The 27,757-nt window shown below is 52.5% G+C and overlaps 1 protein-coding gene across 1 annotated transcript in view; it reads left to right on the plus strand.

Moving 5' to 3' along the window:
• The first annotated feature begins 295 nt into the window (after positions 1-295).
• LOC142804383 (uncharacterized) overlaps positions 296-27,757 on the plus strand; it is a 51,818-nt gene continuing 24,356 nt past the window's right edge. The window contains exons 1-2 of the mRNA XM_075891108.1: positions 296-2,264; positions 8,308-8,492. Of these exons, the coding sequence (XP_075747223.1) occupies positions 2,129-2,264; positions 8,308-8,492 (321 nt within the window). The 5' untranslated portion in view covers positions 296-2,128. The remainder of the gene's footprint in view (positions 2,265-8,307; positions 8,493-27,757) is intronic.

Below are 27,757 nucleotides of genomic sequence, written 5' to 3' on the forward strand. Positions count from 1 at the left end.
GCTGGTTTTCCATTGGAGAGACGGTAAAATGCTACCCGAGAAAGAATTATTAGGGAGTTGTGGCTGAAGCCATGGCCACTCGATTAAAAATATTACACCATTTCTTTGTGTAGATGCGAAGCAGTGGTCGCTGACGCCTACTGTAGCGGTGGCGTTAGCGACCACTGCTCTTCTATGGCAGCGCCCTAAGCTGCCTCGGTGAAGGAGGAGCTCGTGGTAGAAATTGAAAGGTTAATCATTTCAGAACGGTTCCTTATAGGCACCACACACTGACCAGATGGTGCTGCGTCGCTCACACTGCCCCGTCTCAAAGCCTGTGGCATTCGCCGTTAGGGTTGGTTGGTTGGTTGGTTGGTTGCAAAACTTTATTGCGGTCCTGCAAGGCGCGCGTCAGCGCGCAGCGGATGACTCCCACGTCGGGACCGTTAGGCCAAGCCTATCGGGCGCTCCGCGGGCCTGCTGGACGGCCCAAAGGGGCACGCAGAAAATAGGCGCGTGCTCGCGTCGCAAATGACTCCATGCCACAAACCGCCGACAGATGCAGGGCGCGAAACGCGCGCGTCGCGTTCCGTTTGCATTGAGGCCGTCTCAAGTTTGCTTTTTTATCCGCTAGGCTATGTATTCTGGCGCTGTAGTCAGACTGGAAAGCTCGACTGAACGGGAACGCCCGAGAGGCGCTGCGAGCGCGTGACCGTATGGGATGTGCAGCACATCGGCTCCGACGATTTTCGTTCGGAACCCCGGATTACCTCATCGAACCTCCGAGAACGTCTCATTACCATCACCAGTATGTGACCTGGTTTATTTGGATACCACATTTTGGCAGGTTGGTTCCTTCTACGCTTCTTACGGGCGAATAACGTCTTGACCACGCTGGCGGTGGCTTCGCTATATGCTTAACGGCCATGGCAGCTCCCAGTGTAGAACGCGCGGCTGGCTCCACACCGCAGCCGCAACCGTGGTGGACACCCAAACCGGATATGATCCTCACGGCAAGGTATGGACAAGCGTCCCGTTTTCGGACAGTCGACAGCAGCCCGAATCCTTCAATAACGCAACACTTCCTGCTGCGGGCGCTCGCCGAAAGCACGCGTGGAACGCACTCGCGGCGGCCTCCGCCGACGTGGCGTCCCTGGCCGCAGCTGCCGACGTGGACGTTGGCGCCTGCTCCTCAACAGTATCGTTGCCTGCGCCGCGCTTCGTGAACCTTCACCGGGGGCACAGAAAGCCTTTGTGCTGGCCTAAACCCCTGCCGAAGCCGACAGCAACGGACTTAGTCGTTGTGCTCGAACCCCGGACTCAGCTGTCCCTCGCCAACGCGTTCCCAGAGAACGGGACCGGACGCGTGCTCATCGCCCACATCGGAGCGGCTGCGACACGGCTAATCACTGTTGTGATGGTGTGTTGACAAAATCTGATCTTAGTCTACAGATCGCACCCGCACATAGCGGACAAATTTATCGGTGAGTCTGCAGTTCTCTAACCCGCTGGACTAGTGCCCTTGTTTGGAATGCTTGAGCGGACACTCAAGACTCCTGTTATGGAGCATAGAGGGACAATGCGAAACTCCGGCACCGAAGCTGCTCTGCGCGAGAACCTGTATTGGCCCGAAGATGTGATTTTACACGTGCTTCGACTGGACACCTTGAATAAGGTGCGGCTCACCTTTTCCAGCAAGGTTAAGCCGAAATACTTACGACGCTCTGCTCAACCGAGTGCAGCGGCACAAAGAACTGTTCCAGCCTGCAGTCACTGAAGTTCCATTGGGCATCAACCAACGCCTGTCCCCGCCCAAAACCAGACTTTTGTGGCATTTGCGGAAAGGCGGTGCCGCTCAAGGATGGAGCTCCTGCATCTAATCTGTGTGTGTCCAGGTGCGCTCTATGTGCTGGATCCCACGTGACCAGGGACAGGTGCTGTGAAGAATGCTACAGAACGTCACCATCCAAGCCACCCCCTTTTACATCGGTAGGTAAAGCCGACCGCAAGAAGAGAAGACGTCGGCGCCGACGAAAATTGGGCTCTCGGTCGTAGTCGCAGGTGGCTCAGCCCGCTGTCATCAACCCTGTCGCGCCCCCACTCCCTGGAGTGGTGGCTCCCGGGCCTTCACGACAAGGCATAACTACGGATGGACCTTCGGCCAGGAGGTCTACTGCGGGGCAGGCTTCACCCGCCACAACAACCCGAAACCATCGTTGCAAGGACTCCAACCCGCCACCCAGGGAGATTCATCCTGGGCCGACCGCGTCTCACGAGGATCTCAGGTGAGCGGCTCGGCTGGGGTAGCCTCTTGCCCCACGCCCTCAGTGAAGTCCCAGCGCAAACAAAAACATAATAGTCGGCCCAAAGTCCGCATAGCAGCCCTCATTCAGGAAGCGGCTGAGTACGCGGCCCAGCTCACTGATCGGTTGAACGATGCAAGAATACCGCCAAGCATATGACCAACTGCGACACGTGGCGTTTCTTCAGGACTTCATTGACCCTATAGCCAAACGCGCACAGAAACGCAAAAAAAAAATCTTCACCGCGCATTTCGCGCGTCTATACGCGGGTGAGTGGTAGGGAAGTCAGAAAAAAGCTGTGTTTTTCACACATGCCCTATAATTTTATTACAGGTAATTTTGATGGAACTAGTGTATGAAACGGTGTACTCTATCTGGGACACGTAGTGCTTGGCGTGCGCGTTTGCCTTACATGTTCCTTTAGAATGCCTTAGTATATAAATATATTTTATTGGATATCAATCCATGAATACTCTTCTCGATAGTCTACTTTTGCCAGGAACAACTAAAGTTACTTCATGATCAGCTTAGCGTTTACATCAAAAGAGCGAAAAGAGCATGTTTTCAAGGCAAACCAGTGGCTAACTGTGGCTTCATCGTTGCCGGTAATGCATCGTGGTAGGTCCCACTCCAAGCATTCTTTAGCAGCAAAGTTCATCACTGCAGCACCCCACCGTCGCCGTCACCGCCATCGAAGCTCTCTGGCACGATGCAGCTGTGGCGTGTCTCCTTCAAGCGTGAGGATAAATGAGCTTTATGAGTGCTAGAACGAGAATGCTGTCTGCACAATGCGCAAAGCGCGTGTATACGAACGCATACGAAACGGAGGCAGATCAGCCTTCCTCGCCCTTTTTCTTCCTTTCTGCGCTGTCCCTTCAAACCAGCGAACGTGTTCCGCCACCGAGCGCTACAAACACTCCGCTCGTGCAGCGCTTTCGGTCGGCGAACGATGGCGCGCACGAGGTCTCGACACTGGCTGCGTTGCGCGCTGTGCTTGGTGGCGGCTCCTCACCGACGCCGGCGTTCGGCGGCGCGATCGCATTGGCATTTCGGACACCGCAGCATTAGCGGGCTTTGACGTAGCCCTTGTATCAGACTCTTCGCGAGCCGGCGGGTACCCCATGCTGAGTTCACAGCAGTAAGCAGTGCGATAAGAAAATTGGCAGATCCCACGTACAGTGAGAATTGATGATATGCGAAGCACGAATGAGGAAGGTTGATATGTCAGTTTAAAACAGCGTTACAGGGCAGAGGTGAACTGTGCCGTACATGACTTCCATGTCATGATAATCATGTTTGGACGTGTCATTTACTTTAGTCATTTATTCACGTCACCTGATACCAGATTTAGTATATGTGGAGCAAGCGAAACACCCGCGAGCGCATAATGAACGTGTTATGTTGTCATGTTCATACATGACACACGTGTCATGATTATCATGTTTGCACCAGTCAAATACTTTCGTCATACATTGATGTCACTTAACACCAAATTGAGTATACGTGGAGCTAGCAAAACGGCCGCGAGCGCATCATGTACTCCAATGTAGTGTTGACGCGCACGCACGCTGGTCACAGTGACGCTACGTTAGCAAAACACGAGAACTCTATGATCATGACTCTGGGCGCGACTGGCGCGACCAGCGTTTGTCGGCACGGCCCGACAGCAACCGGTGCGAAATGCGACATGCTGCATTTCACGCCGATGCGTTCACCAGGCAACACTGCGTTTCCCTCTTTTCGTGTCAAAGGGACGCCGGACGCGCTGAAACGCGCATGCGCCAAAGCAACGCAGTGCGGCACGCGCCTGCGAGTATATGGCAGGAGCGGCACCTGGCGTCACAACGCCGGTGGGGCGCTTTGAAATGAATGTCGGCGAGCACGCGCATCACGTTACGTCGAAATATATTGGCACCTTGACTGTGGCATGACTGTCACATGGCACACATCTCAAGATTATCATGTTTGCACCAGTTACAAACCTTCGTCATCCATTGACGTCACGTTATACCGAATTTGGCATGTGTGAAGCTAGCGAAACGGCCATGAGCGCATCATGAATGGGGCATGTAGTCATGTTGTTACGTGACATGCATGTCGTGATTATCATGTTTGTATCTTTCATTTACATATGTCGTCCGTTCGCGTCCTGTAATAGCGAGTTTGGTACATAGGAAGCTAGCGAAACGGCCACGAGCGCATCATGAGCGTAGCTTGTAGTCATGTTGTTACATGACCCGCATATCATGTTTATCATGTTTGCGCCAGTATCATACCTTCGTCATCCAGTCACGTCCCGTAATACCAAATTTTGTATTAGTGAAGCTAGCGAAACGGCCACCAGCGCACATTAGCGTGGCACGTATTCATGTTGTTACATTACACGCATATCTCATGATTATCATTTTTGCACAAGTCACACGCCTTCGTCATCCTTTTATGTACCGTAATACCAAATTTGGTATGTGTGACGTTAGCGAAACAGCTGTGAGTGCATCATGAGCTTGGCTACATGTTGTTACATGACATGCATGTCATGATTTTCATGTTAGGGTCTGTCGCTTGTGTTCGCCATGCAATCATGTCATACTACACCAGTTTTTCAACGTGTCATGTGAACGAAATCACTGTAAGAGCTGCAGGACCGTGAAATGTAAATCATGACATTCATGACATACATGTCATGATTTTCATGTTATGAATAGTCAAACATGTTCTTCATGTTCTTGGTTATGCCTTACCAAGCTTGGTATAGATACCATTATCGAAACGGCCAGAAGATCTAAATGTCGTAGGTGGGTAGATAGATAGATAGATAGATAGATAGATAGATAGATAGATGGATAGATGGATAGATACGCTCAAATTTGCCGAAATTCGCTAAGAAATGCTCCGCATTTAAAAGCAAATGTTGCATCGTTTTCTGGGCGCTGTCAGGTTCTTCGAAGTTGTGATGTGTGCGGCTTGTGTTTATGCGTATGGTCGACGGTGAGTAACCAGAATTTGAGAAGCTGCAGTTCCAAATAAGTGTGACATTTCACGTGGCTGTGGAAACCACGAATCTGATCCGAGAGTGTACGTAATAGAATTTCCGGCAGAAGAAGGCGCGTGGAAGGCATGTAAATTAGGGAGCCTACGTGACGTATGCATGCTATCCTGGGAGATTATTTAAGCCTGACAAAACATGCAGAGGTAAATCAAGGGATAATTTCAGCCTGACAAAACATGCAGAGGTAAATCAAGGAATAATTTCAGCCTGACAAAACATGCAGAGGTAAATGCGCTGCTTTTCTTTCGTTTTCTGTATTGCATTACACCTTATCTCGTGTTATTCCGTGTCACTCAAATCCCATGCGCGCGTTTCAAAGTGCGCTAAGGTTAATACCAGCAACTCGAAGCGTAATTCTTGTTTTTTTATTGTAATTCGCATGCGTGCGAAAAACATTTCAGTTCGGACAATATTCTGCAAGAAGTAAATTACACGGACGAATTATTGCCGGGAATCAAGTGACCAAACGCCTTTCGTGTGTGCGGATTATTTGTAGTTCGAAGCACATGTTGTTTTTCAGTACTAGAACGTTTACCACGTAAATAACGGTATTGGCCAACGAAAATAAAAACACGGCTGATTTGATGCGCATTGGTAGTCAATGTAATGCGTAGTAGTCAGCAAAGAGTTGGATACATTGCTTCATTTGCCTGTGAGGAAAGTGAAGGCGTTCATGTCGTGCCATGTAGTTCACTACTGCATGTTCGTCATTGATGTATGCATGCAAATTTGTTACGTACCAGGCCAATGAAGCGTATAATCTGATATATACAACAAGTACATGGCTTGTCAGTTTCCTCATACAGTCATGACATGCTGTTTCTTTGTATACATCCCTTTAACCCTTTCGGCCCTGGCGGTGTCAATTGACACCACCGCACAACATTTGCCCTAGTATCTCGGAAACGTAACCAATACTGCTCATTCTTGGGGGTATAGTTCTTGAATGATCCCCACTGCAATCCACACCAATATTGCGGCACGTTTGTCGAGGTAGCAGCCACAAAGAAGAAGAAGCGCGACCGAGGTCTTCCGTGAAGCCGAGGTGCGTAAGTTGAGGCGGGTAAGCGCCATTTTCGGGACGACGTACCGAAGCTGTTTCAGTGACAATTAGGCCGAAAAGGAAGACGTTGGTTTTCATTTTGTGTACATCATTGATTGGCAGCAAAAAAGAAGCCAATTCTTTCTTTTCCCAATCACTGGGCCCTAATTACCTAATTTGATGTTACGTTAATCAATCCAAAAATGCTTGTACTGGTGACTCATTTTTTTTGTTTCTGGTCTTCTGATGTCTTAACTACGAGAAAAACGCGAACAGAAAGTGTATCCAACCAAAATAAAAAAATCCAGGGCTTAAAAGTTTAAACTGTCATGACAGCACGACATAAGCGGCTAGCATAGCAGCTTACGACGCGCACACGACTGAAGTGCCAGCCCACTAGTGACCCGCCACTCGAGGAGTTTCCCAGCCTCGAGTTCTTTAAATGGCGTTGTCTAGAGGCGAACCAGCGCTGGGCAAACACGACGCGCGCTTCTTCCGTTTCATACATTGGATAGAGCGCGGTGAAAGCTAGAGAGACCTCTTTTAGTAGATGCATTCGTATCAAGAAATAGTCTATATGATTTCATCACTGGTAACATAATCCCTTTTCTTCTTCATAGGATTAGTAATAAATCAGTATACTTAATAGATAATAAAAACCGCATTATACCGGTATAAGAGGTTGTTATGGGCCACTAAGCGACTCTCCTCGCACTTTGGTGTAAGCAGTCTATAGACTCGTCACACGTGGTCTCGCACTCGGCTCGCACGAGCGCTTACTACGACTCGAACAAGACGCCAGTTCTTTCACTTATTTCACTGGCTGAAGTTCTTCCACAGCTTTCACAGCGTTGCGCTTGATCTATGAAATGGAGTGTTGTTAGTCGACGTTGAGGTAAACCACGGCCCTTTACGGCTGGTCTGAAGCGCGCGTCACACTTTTAAAGACGCGTGCTCACGAGTAGCAGTGGGCCGGATAACGGCCGGGCTTGGGACTAAACGTGTGTGTCGTGCTTCTAGGCCGACCGGGGCTAGAGATGCGTGCGCCTCTAATTTTCTTGCCGCTCCAAGTGGGCCACAGAAGTGCTGTATAATTGTAGAAAAAAGAGGAGACACTTATTTTGACAGCCCACCAGAAAACACGATGCAGTGTAGACGAGATTCGGTAACATCCCCCAGAAACCCTTGGTTGTATGGAATTGAGCCGCTAAATAAGTTCTCACTTTGACAATATCATTGAATTATAAAGTGCGTTCCTAAAGACAAGCAAGAAATGGTGAGTGAAAATTGCTGGGAACTTGTTTTCATCCGGCAGTGAACGTAAGCATAAAGTGAGGGTTCCTTAATTGTGTTCTTTCGTTATTTGAGAGGGTGGCAATTCCTAAACGACAGCTGTTGACAGCCATTTGCTTTCTCAAGCGACCTCCTTATACTCGGTCATATACTTCTATCCAGACACCATATCCAGATAATGGCGCGCACTTTGAATCACAACGGCGGAAAACAATGTGATATACACCCACTATATTTCGATGCTTGTGCACAACCGCACATAAACTCTTTGTCTTCATAGAAGTCAGTAAACTATGTTAAGCTTGATTTGCCTACGTCGACGTTTTCTATTACGAAATCTTTCAGGCCGAGTGTACCAACCTGCCACTTTGCGTCTTTGGTACTTGTCGGACTCCTCGATTTGGAAATATATATCTGTGTCTTTCATATCAGGCGCACCGGCTCTGCTCAGTGAAAAAGCTGTGCAAGTATTCTGCATATTTCTCAGGGTTCACAATGCTGATTCGCTTTAGCAAGAGCCCGGTTTGTTAGTGTTACCAGTCTGTCGGTGCCAGGAAAGTTCCCTGTGATACTTTGATGGGCTGCTGCTGGTAACTTATTCAGAGAGCGGTCTAACCCCGAGGTTTTCCTCTTCTCCGCAGTGGTGAACGTGAAGGACAAAATCAAGACGCTGCGCGACTACTTCGTGAAGGAGATGAAGAAGGAAGAGAGCTCTCGAACGTCGTCGTGCCTTTACGTCTCTCGCTGGGAGCACTACAAGCGCTGGGAGTTCTTGCGCGGCACCGTCAGCGTGGAGACGAGCTCGCAACCGTCTATTCCGTATCCGGTGAGTACACCTTGTATAGATGACGACTCGTGCGGTTGTCAAGAATAAGGAATAGCTCAAGCGGTAGAGCACCAGGAGCTTTTCGTCGTGGTCCAAAAAGTCAGAGGTTCGGCTCCCGTGTGTGCAACGTTTCTTTGTCGTTTGGTAGCGTTCATTTTACAACGTCATATACATGACGAAAATGCATCACCAAAATCTTGGTGGATCCCAGCACAAAATACTGTCCAGTTAAAAAGTGGCAGGTCGTGGATTCGGCTGCACAGTTTCAGAGCAATGCCAAGACTTTATTTACGGTTATAGCTATAGTTATGCATTCCGTGATGTGGTGAGGCGCATCGGATACTGGAGCATAAAGAAGTCTTCCTGCGTAGCGCTGTTGTTCAGTACAACGCTCTTAGATTTTGACCGCAGGTGCGCTGTAGCCTTGAAGCCACGATAATTCCGGCAGACATATGCATAACCGGACATGCATGTAAAGTTCCTGCAGAGACATGCATTACCTGACGTATATAATGGTAAATAGGTGGATGGTTATTGCTATGCCACAGTTGTCACGCGGTCTTACGTAAAGAAAAAAAAAAGCCCATTCTCCCTTGTTTACCCGTATTCATATGCATCCTGTCGAACTTGATTGTTCTTTGACTTAGCACTAATGAGCGCCACCTGGAAAAACGCACTGAGACATCTCTTTTCACGTATATCTGAGCAGCGTGGCATAGAACTGCGTGGTATAGTAGGAAAAAAAAATGATTATGCACGTGCCTTGGAAGCGTGCCATGCATAATGGGCAATCATTGCGAATGTTGTTTTTCGTCTAACTTTATCAAAGGGGATAGAGGCGTTGACGCGGAACTTTCCCTTTCTGCCTGATGTAGAACCCTGCGCTCGGTAATGCTTGCGAGCAAATACTTTTTCGGCTGTTCAAAGATCTAGAGTGGTCACTCAGCGCAGAAAACGAAAATTGGCCAATGTCATGCCGGTACTACTTGAAGAATCCCGGCTGCGTGAGTGTAGAAAACTCTTCATATTATCGGAGCATTTAATGATTCTGATATTGCCGTATATCGACTGCCTTGAAGGCTTGAAGAAGCCAAGCCCATCTGTCGAAACGTCAGGTCCGGCACACATGCCGACTTTTTCAACAAAAGCTTCCTTCTTCCCATTCCTACTTTTTTTTCATTTCTACCAAGGAATTTATGTTGTTTTCGTTTGGCTGAACCTGTAGCTTTATGCCACTAATTTTACAGCCATCTGTCCTTGTTTTCTACCACGTACGTATTGATTTCCCTGTCACCGGGAAAATCGATTAACCACGTCCTCTTTTAACTTTGACTTGATGCAGACTTAGCAAAACAAGATTAATGATTTTTTTCTCTGTTTCTGCGCACTACGTATGAATACTTGCCATCGGCAATTTTTCGCCAATAGCCTTGAGTTTTCAGAGGCCCTAATCTTAAAGCCTCTCAAACTTCGTTTCCGGGGATTTACCTAGTCTTGCTTTGAATAACAAGCAGTTAACTGGAAGCGTTTTTGATTCTTGTGACACTTTTGCTGTTTTGTTCTTACGTATGTTCTATCGCTTTTTAAAAGACGATAGTCTTTCTTGGGGACCTTCGACGCCAAAATTTTGGTCTGCCTGCCTGTCTGTCTTTTTGTCCGCCATAAACGCTCTTCTTAAATGCACTAAATGGTACCTCAAACTGCCAACCCAATCCGCAGGGCCCACCAATATTGCTCAGGTTTCAGCGTTCATACTTGTGTGATCATCAATTGAAAACAATTATTAATAACAGGACGTCGATGTTTTGTATGTGTGCCTTTTATATTATAGAAGGCACACACAAGCGATTCTAAGGACCGCAGCGTTTATAACTCTGCGCTGACAGTGCAACGCGATGCTCAAAAAGGCAAGTGTTTTCAACGCTTTGCTAAGACGACACCGGGGTGGCACCTGCCGGCCGCTTTGCGTTCTACTCTTTATCGCTTTCGAGACAGGCACGCATCTTTCTCCGCGGGCGCTCACGCCTTCCTTCGTTTTTGAAGATAACTGCCAGATGGTGTTAGTGTCTAACGTGCCTCCGATAGCCATGAATTTTCAGATGCACTAATCTTAAAGCCTCTCCAGCTTCGTTTCAGAGGGATTTGGAACGGTGTCATGGCCTCGGGTTTGACGTTCGGCAATGGGGTCTTATGCATGAAATCCGAAATTCAAGCAAGATCGGAAATTAAACAACGTGGCAAAGGTAGACTTGCTTTGGGAGCACACGGGAATACTCCAAATCAGGGGGTACGAGGGGACATGGGATGGACATAGTTTGAGTACAGGGAAGCTAGAAGCAAGATGAAATTTGTGGAGCGATTGAGAAAAATGGTAGAGGAGCGTTGGGCTAGGAAAGTTTTCAGCTACTTGTACATGAAGAATGTTTATAATAAATGAAAGAAGCGGATTCGAAAAGTGCCAAGCATATATTTAGACAACAGCGGAATACCAAGCCAAAAGGAAACATAGGTTAAGAAGAAGGTAAAGGAAACAGAGAGGGACTTGCAGAAGATGGGAATGCTTACGAAATCGTCACTGGAGACCTACCGAACTTTCAAGCAGGAAATTGGAAGGGAAACGATCTATGATAATTCTCGGGGTAGTTCTCTGCTCTTCGAGGCTAGAACGGGAGTATTGCATACCAAGACGTACCGAACAAAATAAGAAGGCACAGATACGTTATGTAGTGCATGTGGAGAGAAGCAGTAAAGGGCTGAACATTTGATAATGTTCTGTAAAGGGCTTCGCCCCATAGTTGAAGGTAATGGCGCCGAATTTTTAAAAGCATTGTGTTTAGAGACAGTGAAGGCAAAATAGACTTTAAACGGGTAGACACAACCAGGAGGAGGCTAACTGATTGGTGGCTACAATCGAGGTGCTAGTGAAATTTAATCTTCAAGCACACAATGATAGTACTTAACTTTATGGCTAGATGACGTGAGCCACCACCCAATCTAAAGGGCACTGCCGGATACATCCATCCATCCATCCTCTATGCGCTCGTTCGCCTTCGCCGCACAGATCGAGACTTTCTAATGCAGCGCTTCCAAAATACGATTCTTCGATTTTCGTGCAGAACACACTGTCCCAGACTGATCAAATCGTTTGGCGCTGACTCCAAATGGGCACCTTCATTTCCCCCTTCATGCATTCCGATATTCATCCTCATGACACCTTACCTTATTGTCACCTCTGCTCGAGTCCTCGAGCCAACTTTTATGCATTAAAGTGTGGAGTTTTTTTTTCTCCTGGAGTTTAGACCAATTTAGCGAGAATGCCACGTAATTAATGTGGCTCATGAGGAATGCATGGAAGAGCTGAAGGAGATTGCTGTGATAAGTGAAGTGCGCGTTTCGTGAAGTGCGCGAGTGCAACCAGTGTTCGGTTTAAAATGTGCGCGAGCGCACCGGCATAGGAAAGAAGACGACGACGACCGATGGTGTGGACGCGCGCTTTCGCGATGTATTCGGTGAGGAAGATGATGGGCAGACGAGGCGCGTGAAGTTCGGACGAATGAGAGGCCCCCACGATGGTTTGGAAGAAGCCCGAACGAAGAACGGGGCAGACGTGGCCGGGACGCGACGGAGGCAAGCAGGCTACCAGGGCGCGGGGGTTTCCTGAGGCAAGGCTGCTGCGGGCTCCCACCTGGTCGGGCACCCGAGCATCATCTATCGTCTGGCGTTGGCCAGGCCGCTCGTCGTCTGGCGTTGGCCAGGCTTCTCACCATCTGGCTTTGGCCAGGCTCGTCCCGTTTCCAAGGCTACGTCCCAGCGTCGGAGGACGAACGCTGAGAGGTCACTGACCTTGGTGCGGCCGGAGCTACCTTCAACCCGAGCAACGCTTGGACCTCTTATCTACCTTGTCTGCACCCCATCGCATCAACCCTCGCCGTCTACAAGAGTGCCGCGACCGAACGGTGACAGTCGCTTTTGCTATTGCGGAACTTACGCATCCTTAACATTTCGCGGTCATTAGGTTAATTTCTCCTCGAATTTGTGTGCTTTGTTTGTTTTTCCTCTTATTTCTTTCTCTTCATCTAGTTTATTGAAAATATATTTAGTTGTTTTTCTTGTGTGCATAAACGGTCTCGTGTTCTCTTTACCGATGTGGGTTTTCTCATCGGTTTGTATGCACAAGAACCTACATGAGAGCTTGTGGGTTGACTAGCCTCGTGACAATTGCTCTTACTCAGCCCTCCCCTGCGGCTTGAAACCCTTAATATTAGTTTGAGCATGTTCTCCATTTTGAAGGTAATGCGAGCCAAAACTTGCTAATTTCCGCCGTTGCATTCAAGAAGGAAGCCTAGCACCCGAATAGAATTGACCCTAGGAATCGACTGCCCATCCCGTGTGGTTATAATAATCTGCTCTTGATTAAGCGGGGACTCGTTCCTTCTTCCGGGTTCAACTAGTTGATAGAGAAACAACTCAGATTTAGAGGGGGATAGCTGAAGCCCTATGTCCCACAGAAAAAGTTCTGTGATAGACAAAGTAGATTGGAGCGCTTCCTCCACTTCAGCATCTGAACCACCCATGCACCAGAATGTAATGTCGTCGGCAAACAAGACATGGTTGGTATTGGCTACAATGGAGAGGCGCTCCGAGAGGCCTTTCATGGCTATGTTGAACAAAATGGGTGAAATTACCGCTCTCTGCGGCGGTGTGCCCTTCGCCCCAAGGGTGAAGGCTTCCGATTTTAATTCGCCAATCTTTACGGTGGCTTTGCAGTCCCTGGGGACTGCAAAGCCACCATATATATACTGAAATCCCGTGACGCCAGACCCTCTCGGTGCTGCTTGCATATCTTAGCGGCCCTTCTACGCCGTCTTCGTCGCCTTACGTAGGGGACACGGAATCGATGCTAACAGGACTTGTCGGCCGTTAGATTGTACTCCCCCCCCCCCCCCCGAACAAGGGCACATGTCGGCTGGCATGGGTGATTGTTCGCAGGATCGCTGACACCACACCCGCGGCACACTTTCTTCGTCGGTGTCGGGCAGACATCGGCACGATGGCCGAGAACTCCACATCCATAACAAACGTCAGTCTGTCTCCTGTACAAAGTACACCGTAGCATGCTCGTACCACACATAACATAGTCGGGTACCTTGAGACCACTGAAGAGAAAGACGATGGTAGTCGTTTCCTTGATGCGATGCACCTACATGACTTTAGGGTGGCACTAGTTGACGATCATCGCCGCCAACTGTCGCTCGTCGATGTCCACGTTGACGCCTCTGATGACACCTCTGAAGGTATCGTCAGAAATGGCCGTGTAGGCCGGAACGTGATACTCAGTCGAGCCGAGGCGGAAGATACGCCGCGCCGCGTAGGCATCCGCGTTGTGGGACGCTGCGGTAGAGATGTTCTGAGCTATGTTCAGGCAGACGATATCCTCCAGTGTTTATTCCAGGGACAGTTTTGCTGCCGTCTCCATGGCTTGGGCTAGACGAATCAGGCTAACCTTCTTGAGATCCAGGCCTCCTTTTGGTCGGAGTATGAGGTTCCTCGGCAATCGGGGAAGCGTCGATGCAGCTGCAAGACGCCGAACGACGCCATGTGCGGTGGCCTTGCGATGACCAGCCGTTCCTTCACTTTGAGAAGAAGCAGACGCTTGTTGTCGGCGAGAACGTTCATTCTCGCCTAAAGTGGTCTGCCACCCAGGCGCGTTAGCATCTTCCTGGGAAAAAACATCCCCATCCACCACCATCACCTCCGGCATGATGCCAATTTCGTTGGCATGGGCGGACTCCCGGCGAAAGAAAAGTCTTCAAAAAGGGCGCAAAATCGGTCTACCAGATCAAAAGTGGGCTCGGTAGAATCCCCTCGATCAGATTTGTTGAAGGGTGTACAATTCCTGAGGATTGAAGCAATCGGATAGGTGGGGGGCCTTCTTTGCTTCTCTTCATTTTTTTCTCTTCATCTTGCCTTTCTCTTGGGGCTTCTTTCATGTCATTTTTGTATGTTTCTGTCTATTACTTTCTTTCTGGCTCTCTTTCGTTCTCTTTCTCACAGTTTTTATCTCTATTTTCTTTACTATTTCATTCTCTCGGTCTGCTTCTTAAAAGTGTTTCCCTTTCTTTCTTTTTTGCCTTGCTATCTGTTTTTTTGCCCTCTTTCGTGTCGATCAACATTTTGTTTTTATTTACTTCAATTTTCTGCTTCTTTTTCTTGATTTCTACGTTTCTATGTCTTTCTATAATTTCCTGTTTTGATTCTTGTTACTTCTAGCCCCGCTACGGTAGTCTGTCTAGTGGTTCTAGCACTCGAATGCTAACTCGAAGGCCGAGGGATGGAATCCAGGCTACAGCTCGTGAAGGCGAAAACCCTATGGACCTGAAATCTTATATAGTGCCCGACAAGGCGAAGCAGGGCACGTCCGCGCCAGATACCGTATCGTCGAGCAGCTGACCGCGCTGCTAGAACGCCAGGATACACCAGCCGACAGTTTTCACTTACTACTGCCCGTGCACACATACGAAGGACACATGGACAAAAAAGTGGTAGCAGATTTTTTGCAGCAGTTTTGCAGGATTATCGCGATGCGCTAGCCCTTACAAATGAGACTTCTGCTACGCGTTCTGCCCGTCACCCTGTGTGGCTCTGCCGCTCGTTAACGTCATTGCCAGTCATTTGAAAGTTGGTCCCACTTCGAGCAGCTATTCTGCACCAAATTTGTTTCCCTCGACTACGTTGTTTGCATGAAAGATGAACTTGGCGGCCGTACACAGGCTGGGGATGAAAGCCTCTAAGAATACATATGGTCCATGCACGAACTTTACGACAGCGCAGACCCTTCAGCATCTTAAGCGGAAAGAGTGACTCGGGCAGTTAGGCAGTCGCTTCTGTGTTTTCAGGCGTACTTAAGAGGTCGTCCATTCCCTTCACTCGATGTCCTCGCTAATGCAGCGGTTAATATTCAGGCCGCGATGTTGGCGCAGCTCACATATCAACCTCCAACCTCACCCGAATCTACCCTCGAGCCATGTGCGTGGCATGGTCGGCCTAACCCAATGGCCCCACCAACGGCCCCACCAAGGGCTATAGACTCATTCAGCCGCCACAATATGTCTGCTCCGTTCGCCTTCCCGTCAACGACCCAGGAACGTGGGACACCCACACCAGGCGCCGTGACTCGAGGCCAGCTCGTAGTGGCCGCCACCCATTCTAGTGCTGGAGGCACAAGCAGGAACCCTCCGTTATGCTTCCAGTGAGGAGGTCGAGGCCACTACAGGAGCCAGTGCCTAAGCAGACCACGTCCTGACCGCCGGGGAAATGACTGGTCCCGGTGATGGTGAGCACATGCCAATCGCCGGCCAACATACTGGCCAACTCACTTTATGCAGGTCCTGGAAAACCTACTGCGGCTGGTCCGTGTGCTACGGATCGTCTTCAAGAGGAGCCAGACACGTCGCAGAGGCCTCGACGCAGGGTTTTTGGTCTTCACATCATCCAGCCGCCAGGAAAAACATCCGCAGGAAAACTTCGACAAAGCAACACATGCCGAAATGGACAAAGCGGCATCTCTTCCCGCTCAGACAACTACCAGAGGGACAACCAACCAATGCTCCCGCAAGTGCTCCCCGCCCGGTAACAGCTACGAGGTGCTCGACAATATGGTGAGCGATCTTCCGTCTACATCCACTCTCTTCGTTTCACACGCTGATAAAGCAGCATTAGTGATGGTTTCCATGGTTGGAGTAAAGGTCCCGGCTCTTTCAGATAGTGGCTCAGCTGTTTCTTTTTTTGGGGATCACATCAAGAACTCCTGTGAGATTTAAATCTTAGCCTTGCGAAGTGTAAACACTAATCTGCGTGGGGCCTCTGCTCATGTTGTCCCTGCTATACACTCGCAGCTTGTTTAATGGTTGCACCCGACGGCCGAAAACTTCGGCAACGCTTCCTACACCTACCCGGACTTTCCTGCCCCATGATTTTAGAGAGAGAGAGAGAGAGAGAGATTAATGAAAGAGGAAGAGACAAAAAGGACGCTATTTTCTGCCTCCCGTCGCGGGGGCACGGCTCAGCGCCTTTAGGGATCGGGGAAGGGGAAGTAAAGATGATAGGAAGAAGAGAGGAAGGAAAGAAAAAGTGAATGTCATGGCAAGAGAACGTCTTGTCAGTACAGTCAGTAGTGCGAGTGAAAAGAGTCCGTCTATAAGGCGGCGAGGTCCGCGCAAGCACAGAACTCGAGGAAGGCTCGAAGGGCTTTCGTCTTCGAGCGCGCGGGAAAAAGTATGTCTTCCATTGTTTCGGCAGGTAGTCCAAGCAGACGATAGCGGCTTACCAGTGCGCAACGCTCAGTGGCCAGGTCAGGGCAGGAGCAAACAATATGCTGCAGCGTTTCGTCATCACCGCACCTTCAGCACGCTGGCGATGAAGAGCGACCCGCGGAATACATGCGTGCCGCAGGCCAGACGCTGCCAGTACGCAGACGAAGCAACAACCGCCGCTCGCATCTGTCCAGGCCGGTCTCCGGAAGGGATGGTGGAGGTTTGCCGCTTGCCACCCGTGTGTCAGGGTGGGCCGTTGGTAAGAGCTTCCGCAGTCGCTGCCGTGAGTAATCCGACTGGGTTACCGCCTTAGTGACTGGCGTGTCGCAGTGGTGTGCTGCCTTAGCGGCGGCGTCAGCCTCCTCGTTGCCAGCTATTCCAACGTGCGAGGGAAGCCAGTGGAGGGACAGGCGCACACCACTCTCTTTGATGGCGGTCAGTTTTGCGTGCAGCAACGCCACAGTTATGCCTGCTTGGTCTGGTAGGAGCAGCGCTTGTAGGGCTGGTCGGGAGTCGCACAGAATCGCCACAGGCAACTGGGGTAACGTGGCAGCAAGGTGGTCGGCTGCCAAGTGAAGGCCGGCCAATTCAGCTGCAGTGGAGCTGGCGTGAAAGGGAAGTCGGCAGCGGATGGTTGTCCCAGTCGATGGTATGACGCAGGCAGCCGCGGCCGAATGGGGGCTGTCCCGAACGGACCCGTCCGTGAATACCAGGAGCTGCCCCTTAAGTCTTTCATGAAGTTTCGCCACGGCTGCCTGATGGAGCTCGCATGCCGGTGTGCGCCTTTTTCTGAGGTTGTCCAGAGTTAATTGTACGTCCAGAGGCTGCTGGTGTGGTGGAGGGGGTTGGATTGGACTGGGGGGATCAGGGACCAGCTCTTCATAGAGAGCGCAGATCTGTGCCATCCGTGACGCTGGTCGGCTCCGCAGTCTCCGAAGGAGGGCAGCGCCCCCGAGGGCCCTGTGAAGGCGATCCACGTGATGCAGCGCCTGTCGTAGCATCAAGAGTGACAGAGGCCAGGTCTGGGCCTCCGCCAGGGTTGCAGCTATGGGTGACTGACGGGGAAGTCCCATGAAGCGCCGAATTGCCATGCGATGTTGCCGCTCCAGTTGCTCCTTGCGGTGTGGCGCTAGCTGCACCAAGGGCAGTGCATAAGTTTGCGCTGTCGTTGCAGCCCCTTCGTAGAGTCTTAGAGCCAGCCGTGAGGTGCACCCTTGGCCCCTGCTGAGCAGTTTGCTTACGGCAGTCTCGACCCTGGTGGCCTTGAGGACGGCGAGCTTAACGGCTGGTATCCAGGTAAGGCGGTGGTCGATCCTTAGCCCCAGGTACGTCACTGCATCGCTCCACGGGATAGGTCGGTCACCTAGCACAAGCCTTCGGACGGCCCTCCGCGCAGTGGCTCTGGGGTGAACCAGCAGTGCCTCCGTCTTCGTGGGCGAAACGTTCAGTCCGATTGCCTTGAAGAAAGAGACGACGGCATCCAAGGAGCGCTGCAGGGAACGCCTTATGGCCGTGAAGTTTTGCCTAGGCCCCTTAACCCACAGTGCCACATCGTCTGCGTACAAGGAGCACTGCGTGGGGTAACGCTTGTCTGCGGGCATCGCGGTCGGCAGCCCCGCTAGCACCAGGTTGAACAGAAAGGGGCTCAGGACGGAACCTTGTGGAACGCCTGCTGTCACTGGCCGTGGATCGCTGAGCGCGCGTCGTACTCTAACCCGGAGGGTGCGTTTTGCCAGAAAGGCACTGATAAAGGTACGTAGGCAGCTCACGATGCCGAGTGTGTCCAAAGCACTCTCTATCGCTATGTGAGGCAAGCTGTCAAAAGCGCTCTGTACATCCAGCAGGACGAGGAGGGCCACTTCGCCGTTGCGCTTGGCCTCCTCCAAGGTAGAGACGACGTCCGCGATCGAGTCTGCTGTGCATCGGTGGCGTCGGAAGCCCGTCTGCTGTTCTGGTAGGAAATCCTTTGCCCCCGCAATCCAATTTAGGCGTGCCAGTGCTATGGCTTCCATGAGCTTGCAGGCAGCAGAGGTGAGAGAAACGGGTCTGTAGGACGTAATGGCGGCACAAGGGCGGCGAGGTTTCCGGATCGGCACCACAACAGCGGTCAGCCAGGCTTCAGGTAGGTTGCCGCTCTGCCATATTTCATTAAAAGTCCTCAACAGGTGTCGTCGTGAGGCCATATCCAGGTTGCGCAGCATCTGGTATGTGATGCCGTCGGCACCAGGGGAACTGCGGCGCTTGGTTCTGGCTAGAGCAACGTTCAGTTCGTGTTCGAAAATAGGGTCCTGACACAGAGATGCGATCTGGCTGGCCGTCCAGGCAGGGTGATGACCTTGCGGTGGCTTGGGAGCAGGCGTGGCGATGAGGGCTGAAGGATTGGCTGGTGGGAGTTCTGTGAAGCGATCGGCCAGTCGCTCTGCCAGTTCTTTTTCACTAATGCCTAAGTAGATGGCCACCGCAATGACGGGTTGCCGCACCATTGGTCCAGTGACGAGGGATCGTAGAAGTCGCCATGCTTTTGCGCCACCTCTTGCCTGACTCAGGGAGAGGCAGATGCCTTGCCAGCTTTGCCGCCTGCGACGGTTGGCATGTCGCCGACATACCGCATCCACACGATTGAAGAGTGTACGTTGAGCTGGGTCATGGGATTTTAGGTACCTTCTCTCAGCCCTGCGCCTCGCAGCCCGTAAGTTCAAGTGATGGAGGTCTGGCACAGGGTGGTGCTCTGGCACCCTGGTCTGGATAGTTGCCGCCTGCGCTGCCACTGCTACCAGATTCAGGAAATCCTGATCCTCTGGGACGTCTCGAAGCTGCCTTCGAAAAGCCCGCCAATCGATCGTACTACACAGCCTCCTCCTTGGGATCTTTCCGCCCACAGGTGAGATGACGATCGGCAGGTGGTCTGAACCCCAGGAGTCAGGCCCCACTGCCCAATCGTACCGGTCCCCTTCACTGGCCAAGGTGACGTCAATGGCGGAGCATGACGGTCGTGCTGTTCTGCGGACGAAAGTGAAGGATCCGGTGTTCAAAACTTGTAGGCCCAGTTGATGGATAACGTCCACCAGATCCCTTCCTCGAGAGGAGCAGGTGCTACTCCCCCACATGGTGTGATGAGCATTCATGTCCCCACATATGAGGTAGTCTCTTCCGAATTTAGCCGTGAGCTGTAACAGCATGGAGGCGTCCCACCGCTGTCCAGGTCGCACATACACAGAGGCCACTGTCGTGTCCACACCGCGAAGCCGCACCGTCACGGCACAACACTCAAGAGCCCCTCCAGTGACATCAGCCACGTTTATGTGCACATGTGGTAGTTCTCGTCGCACGTACACTGCACAACGTGGTCGACCCTGGGGATGTGCACTCGCTATGCACGGCGCGTCCTGGCACGTGTCTAGAGTACACGACGTGATACTTTGGTAACCGATGTATCCGGGAAGTCGCAAGTCGGTCGCTGCTACGTACACTTCCTGCAAAGCAAGCACATCATACTCGCTCTGCAGGAGATGTGAGGAGAGGTCTGCATGCCGCCGCCGCAACGAGTGAGCGTTCCATTGAAGCACACACGGGCGGCGGCGGCGGTGGTTCTCTGCAGCATGCGGATGAGTGTCAGCCATGGTGGCTGCTATGAGGGTGCGCGCCACCTGCCTGAAGGCAGATGGAGCGCAGCTGGTTTTCAGGAGGCAGCAGGTCCGCAACTGCTCTTAACAGGAGCCTCAGGTTTGCATTTTCCTGGTCCACACGAGGCTGGGAAGGTACCTTCGCGGGTGGACGAGTCGTGGTAGAGTCTGGGTGCTTGAGACCAGCCGAAGGGCCCCGTTGTTGTACGCCTGTCTGGCCTGGATGGGTCGAGCTGACCGTCATCTTGGATGGTGATCCCACTGCGGCAGCATAGCTCTTGCCCGTGGTCTGCTTCAGCTGAGGACTATCAGTTACACTAGGGCTTGCCCGCAAGACTGCTTGAGCCTCGCGGTGAGGCAGGTAGGTGGGAGCTGATGCCTTGATGGTGGCCAGGCGCCGCTCTCTTTGCCAGAGCTGACAGTCTGCGGAATCAGCTGAATGTGGCCTGCCGCAGTGCAGGCATCTTAATTTGTTGGTGCAGTTGGCGTCTTTCCCATGGTGGCCACCACATCGCAGGCACCGCTCTGGTCCTCGGCAAGTGACGGCGATATGCCCATAGCGTCCGCACCGCCGGCACTGAAGCGGGCGAGGTCGGGATGGCCTCACTTCGAACACCATGCGAAAAAGGCGGACCCGGGTGGGAGGCACGGGAGAGGCGAACCGCAAGACTAGTGATGTCCCTTGTCGCCTGGCTGCAATCACCGGCACATCGGACGACACGGCGGCCAGGAGGGCTTCGTCGGTATAGTCGCCATCGACGCCTTGCACCACGCCACTGCTTTGTGAACGGTCAGCAGGGAGGCGGGCAGTCACGGGTATTCCTGCGAGCTCCGATGTTGCTAGTAGGCGATTCATCCATTCTGGTGTAGATGCGTCTGCTGCCACGATGTTCTTTTTCGTGTTTACTCTCACCTCCTTGACTCCGGGCAGCGCAGAGAGAGCTTGCGCAATGGCAAGACGAGAGGTGCGGTGAAAGGAGGCGCTGGCGTTTGCTGGTCGAAAAAGAATAGTGCCCGAGTCTAGCGACGATGAAGCAGAAGCCGGCATGGTGTGTTCAGTGGCGCGTACCCCTGCAGGAGCGGTCTGAGTCGCAGTGGGCGCATTAGAAGTCCCTGGAGCAGCGTGGGCAAGCATAGCCGTCGATTCAGTGGCGGGACGAGGACCAGTGTGGGCAGCGGGTCCTTGAGATGTCGAGGCTCGCTGTCGGCGCTTCTTAGACTTGGAGAGGACGGTCTGAAACTCAGACTGACTGATTTCGTCAGTTGCGTGTGTGACGGCGTCTTCGTGGGCAACCGCATCATTTGACGTTGGGGTAAGACACGCAACTGTGGCACGTTCAGGCGCTACTGCGTGCATCTTCCGCGAGCCACCCTCATCGTCGCTGCCCGACTCGCTAGGACGCGAGCGCTTACGCGTTGACGTAGTATCCATGTCTGCAATATCAGGTTCCTCGTCTAACGGCAGTGGTACGTTCTGCGGATCGGTGACGTTCACGCACAGAATTGACCCGGCATCTTCGAGTTGGGCTGTATGATGCGCCGCTACAGCGGTCGAAGATGCTGTGGTGCTAGTGGTAGGGCTGGAGGCCGCCGAGGACGTCAGGCCCCTTGCAGTTGTCTCGACGTCGGCAGCAAGCACCGGTAGGCGAAGTGATGTCGGTTTCTCGCTGACGACTCTGCACAGTTTCTGTGCCTGTTCATGATGCAACCGCACCGCTTTGGCACTGGAGATGAGGTTCCACAGCACGCGGGTGCACGCGACGCTCGCTGAGCGTCTGTGTGACGATGTGGGAACCAGGGAACGCGACGGGCGTTCCAATGGCGTAGCCGAGAATGGAGGGGACTGCTCTGCCATGGTAGTCGGGATGACAGCTGCCCCAGCGACGCGCAGGAGCAGAGGACGCTGTCACAGGGCTCAGGTCACCGAAAGCGGTGGCAGGGATCCAAGGGCATAATCTGTAAAGATTACTCTCCTTGACAAGACTCGAACGGGTATGAGAGTCCAGGAACGCGAGGAGCACTGCGCGGAACGCGGTCGCGTCTCTCGCGGGCTGACGCGGTAGCGTCTCTCGCAGAATCGGGAGCACCGGGCAACACGTCTGCTCTCTGTGAACGCTCGAGAGAGACCCGATTTTAGGACGCAATTTCATAGCGACGTCGGGAATCGTGTTTGATGTACGTACGAGTGCCTACAGCCATGGAATCAATGCAAAATTATTAACGATTGTGGCTACTTCGCCCCAACCTCAGTCTGATCTGGTTCCAACAAATGTGAATCCTTTCTTTGATACCAGGGGCTCCTCTACTGTTATCTAACCTTTGAAAGGGCCGTCAAAACCAAAAGCGAGAATTCGAACAGCCCTAAAGCCCTTTGTGGTGATGTTCATGGAGGCTCCTGCAAGATTATTGTATTCAAACACAGGATCGATACAGGTGACATCTGCCCTGTCCGTTTCAATCCGTGTCCCCTGAGTGTTCACAAGCGTGAACTTCTGGACGCTGACCTCGCCACTGGTGTTGTAAGAGCATCCAACCGTCCCTGGGCGTTTCCAGTTGTTTAAGCTTCAAAAAGAATGGCACTGAACGGTTGTGCATGGGCTACCATCGGTTAAACGCCGTCACGGCTCAAAACTCGTTCCCCTTTCCATCAATCGACTCTAATATGTACGCTCGTGGGGCCACCGAATTCTTCACTACCCTTGACTGTAGCAGAGGCTTTTTGTAAATTCGAGTCGCGGAGAGCCTCGTACGGAGCAGACGTGTTTTCCCCGTCCCTAGTCCTTTAATTTTGGAAGTTTTTGCTCACTTCCGTGGGCGTATTTATTTCTCGTCTAAACCTTGAATAGCACTCTCGAGTGCAGCCCTTTCTAGGGCTCCAAGATTCAGCATGTGATTTCTCAATACCCCTTCTTTTCTTTTTTATCATTGTTTACTTTATTTCTATGGCACCACTATGGACAGTCCCCCAATCCCATCGCTAATAGCGGACGGCCTGCCTGTGGGTTTCCCGTCAGCTTTTGCCCTCGACTTGGCAGAAAGAGCCAAGGCCTGTGACCTACTGCTCAAAACCGCGGCACAGGTCTTGCACACAGGAACGGCCGGCCGACCAAGCCCACCACGTCCCTCACCTACCACCAGCGCCCGTACTAGGGCAGGGAGACTCAAGGCAGCCACGAGCCTGCTGTCCAAACCTCCGCAGCAGACTGCGAGCAACGCTGGTACAAGGCTCCGGGCACGAAAGGCGAAAAACTTCTTACCGAAAAAGCGCCCAGTAACAAGAAGGCAGACAGCCACCGCCACCATTTTAGGGACGCCCGCCATCCTGCAGAACCGGTCTCCATTCCAGGAGACAGAAATTCAAGCCAGCAGCAGTAATGAGGTTGGCTACCCAGAAAAGACAGAAGGTGAGCTGTCTCCCTCCCCTCAGAAGAGCGACGCAGCCAGCGGTGGTTCTTCTCCCATCACTGAAACGTCGTCCCCCACCTATCCTCATCGTGGTCACACAGCACGCCGGACTCATCTCCCAACATTTCTGTAGAAGAGAGCAGCCCGGAACAGAAGGAGAAGGGCTCCTTCTCCCCTTTGGTGACTGACGACACAGGGACACCTAAAAAGGCAGCCCTCTCTACCCCACAAGCCGAGAAAGAAAAACAAGTTTTTCTCTCGGTCCCGACTACACCCCTTTCAAGACCGTCTATTCAGCTACGCCGGGATGTAAACAAGTCCAGCGCATCTCAAAAAACGCAGCCGCGCCCCCTTGCACGCAACAGCTGTGTCCTGGTGCCACCCGGGGAACCATTTCCTTCACTGCCATCCACAGGTGCTCCAAACAGCGCCGAACTCGGCGAACCACAGGTTCCTACCACCAACACACGGCAGAAGAACCAGGGGATACAAAAACCTGTGGTTTCAACCCAAAAATGTACCCCACCCTCTCAGCTACTTGCGAGCCCTGGGTCCACCTCCCAGCTGGAGACCATCCTCTACAGGCCAACCACCAGGAAAAACTCCTTTCGGTCTGCAACACAAGAGGCAATCTCCGCACAATTAGCGGCAGTTGAGGGAGCACACCACGTGCGAATTAACTTCGGCGGCAATGTTATTGCGGTCGACGTTGCCGAGGGAGCACCTCTCGCGCTTCTCCTCGCAGTTTCCGACATCTGCGAGATTCCCGTGCGTGCCAGGCAGGCGTCAACGAGCACCTGCAGTGGAGTAATCCACAACGTCAGGGAGGAGGAAATACACGACATCGCATCGCAGCTCCATGTACTGCAATGCACGCGATCCGGACGCAATGTCGTCATGATTTTCTCTGGACGGAACCCTCAACAGGACATCGAGCTTTACAAACAACGACGCCCGGTCCGTGCTCACCGCCCTCGTCCTGTGCAGTACGAACAGTGTGGTCGCTACGGCCGCACGGACATCACCTGCACCGCACATGAACGTTGTGTGCGCAGTGGTGGGCCACATCCGCGTGCCAATTGCACCGCGCAGTGCCCGCGTTGCATATTCTGTGGCGCCACCCATCCGGCCACAGAACCCCGCTGTCCTCGCTGGTAACAAGAGCGTCAGCTACTAGAGGTCCGCGTAGAATCGGCCCGCCCCATGACACGCCGCGAGGCCTTTGCAGTTGTTCGCAAGAACAACCCCAGGGCACAGAATTCCGCCACTCGAAAGGGGTTGTCATATAGGGTGGCCGCTGGTGGCTCTACAGCTCATGCATCAACGAACACCACCACCGCTCCAGACAACGCCTCGGCGATCTCGGTGCTCGCAGCCGCAGTTCGTGCCGCGTTGGACTTTCTCCCTCGCGACTGTCCGGTTCGCCCGCTCTGCATAGCAGCGCTGGCTACGCAACAAGCTCTGACACAGCATGGCGAGTAAAAACTGTGTACGGCGGCCGCGCATCCTTCAGTGGAACTGTCGTTCTTTGCACCGCCGTCACAAAGAGCTCGCTGAGTACTTGCGGCTGAACGAGTACGACGTCGTCGCACTACAGGAGGCTTATGTACGCGGAAGCGAATGTAGGCTTACTAGTTACTCGAGCTACCATGGTACAGTGAGGTGTCAAGTGCGCGATTGCACTTAGATGTGTGCTGCGACCCCACACATCCTCCCGCCCGCTCTTATGCATCCATCTACGTGCGCAATGTACTCGCACATTGCACTGTTGATGTTTCTGACATCTTGTGCTGTGAGGTTGAATGTGTGGTGGTTAAAGTACGTCTCGGGCAGTGCGACACGGCAGTGGCGTGTGTTTATGTCCATCCTTCCTGGCCATTGTGGGATTAGTGGCAATGATTCCGCAGACAACGCGGCTCGCACATCGCACCAAGAAGGACACATCCTTCCAATTCCTTTGTCAAGGACTGACGCTGCAAAGCAACTTCGTCACCTGGCACGTAGTCTGAGTCTGCAGGAGTAGAACACCCCAAGCATAAGACATACGAGACTATACCAAATAAACCCTCGACTGGAACTTCGACCTCCATCCGGACTTCGTCGACGTGAAGCTTCACTTCTTTGTCGCGTTTGGTTGGGGGTTGCCTTCACAAAAGCATATAGAACCCTCATCGGATTGACCGACAATGCGGAATGCGACGTCTGCTGCACCAAAGAAGACATCGACCATCTGATATGCCATTGCCCTCGATTTGCCTCTGAAAGACAGAAGCTTTCGGACGCATTGCGACAATTGGACGATCGGCCACTCTCTGTGCAGATGCTACTGGAACACCGTCATCGCCTTTCGTCGGCTCAAAAAGCAGTCAAAGCTGTCTTGTGCTTTTCGAGGACTACAGGCCTATGTGACCACCTTTAACTTTTGTGTAGTGCCACCACTGCATACGCACCAGCCGATTGACTGACAGTCTTCCTTTTTTTCTCTCTCTCTTTCTCTTCTCTTTCCTCTCTCTCATCTTTATGCCCCCTTCCTATTCCCCCAGCGTAGGGTAGCGAACCGGGCATGTGCCTGGTTAACCTCCCTGCCTTCCCTCTTGTTGTTTATCCCCCCCCCCCCCTGTCCACAGGTGGACATAAACTCGTTTGGTGCGACGCCTACAAGGTGACTGTGTAATTTGTGGAGACTTCAATTCGCACCATGCGGCTTGGGGGAGTGACCACATAAACTGCAGAGGCTGAGACCTCTTGGAAACCATTGCTAGGACAAGCTTGCTTATTATAAACACGGGCTGTCCGACTTTCGTCCGTTGCGGCGTAAAGAGCAGTGCCATAGACCTCTCACTTGTGAGTGACCATTGCCGGTACCAATGAAAGAGGGAGGCCGACACGTGGAATTCAGATCATTGCCCCCTCCACCTAGAGCCACTTCATCAGTGCCGCGCGGGCACGCGCACATACAATATTACTGACTGGCCGCGTTTTCGGCAACTCTCGGCTGCCTCCCCACCTTCCGGTGTCGCCTACTTCTCGCACGTCCCTCGCTGCGTCGAAGCGGCCTCGCGCAAGTGCACAGTGCCAGTGGGAACACCAGTTCCGGACATAATGCTTCTCAATCTACGCGCGGCTCGCCGGAGGCTCCAGCGCCGTGTGACTAAAAGCGACCGCAAGGAGCTATGGACACTTCATAATCGCCTTGACGCCGTGTGTCGCCGACACGCACGGCAAAGACGCGACCGCTCCTTGGGCAGTCCACGCGTCACGCTGGACGACCCGCGATGCTCTGCGCGAGCGTGGAGGATACTCAGTGTCGTCCTCTGCCCCGTTTAGTAACGTTTCCCAGCCCTCGCCATTGCTGTTGCACATTGTCTCACCAGCAATTGGCTAGCTACTGGCTGACGCCCTCTGCCTCAGCGCTCCCGAAAGCTTACCCGAGGTTCTCCAACTCCCGCTGCACCATCGCCGAGAGTGGTACAAACCTCGCCACTTTTTGCTCACCACTGGCATGCGCAATCAAGAATACGCGCTTTATGCACTGAGGATTTCACTCTCAGGGAGTTGCGCCTGGCTTTGGCATCGCGCGAACGGCGCTCAGCACCCGGCGCTCACGGCGTGACATACCAGATGCTTTGCAACATCGATCAGTCCCAGCTCCCAGTGCTCTTGGCCGCCTACAACGACGTGTGGCACACGGGGATAGTGCCGCAAGAGTGGCGCGAAGCCATCGTCGTCCCCGTGCTCAAGGAGGGCAAACCCGCCTCGGAGCCAGTATCCTATCACCCTGTTTCCCTTACCTCCGCAGCGGGCAAGCACTTCGAGGCCATGACATTGAGGAGACTTGAATGGATTGCCGAGGCACTGGATGTTTTCTCGCCTTCACCGTGTCGCTCCCGCCGTTCGCGTACCACTGCCGACGCCCTTGCCGACG

The sequence above is a fragment of the Rhipicephalus microplus genome, chromosome 1 (genome assembly GCF_043290135.1).
Source record: "Rhipicephalus microplus isolate Deutch F79 chromosome 1, USDA_Rmic, whole genome shotgun sequence".
NCBI lineage: Eukaryota > Metazoa > Arthropoda > Arachnida > Ixodida > Ixodidae > Rhipicephalus > Rhipicephalus microplus.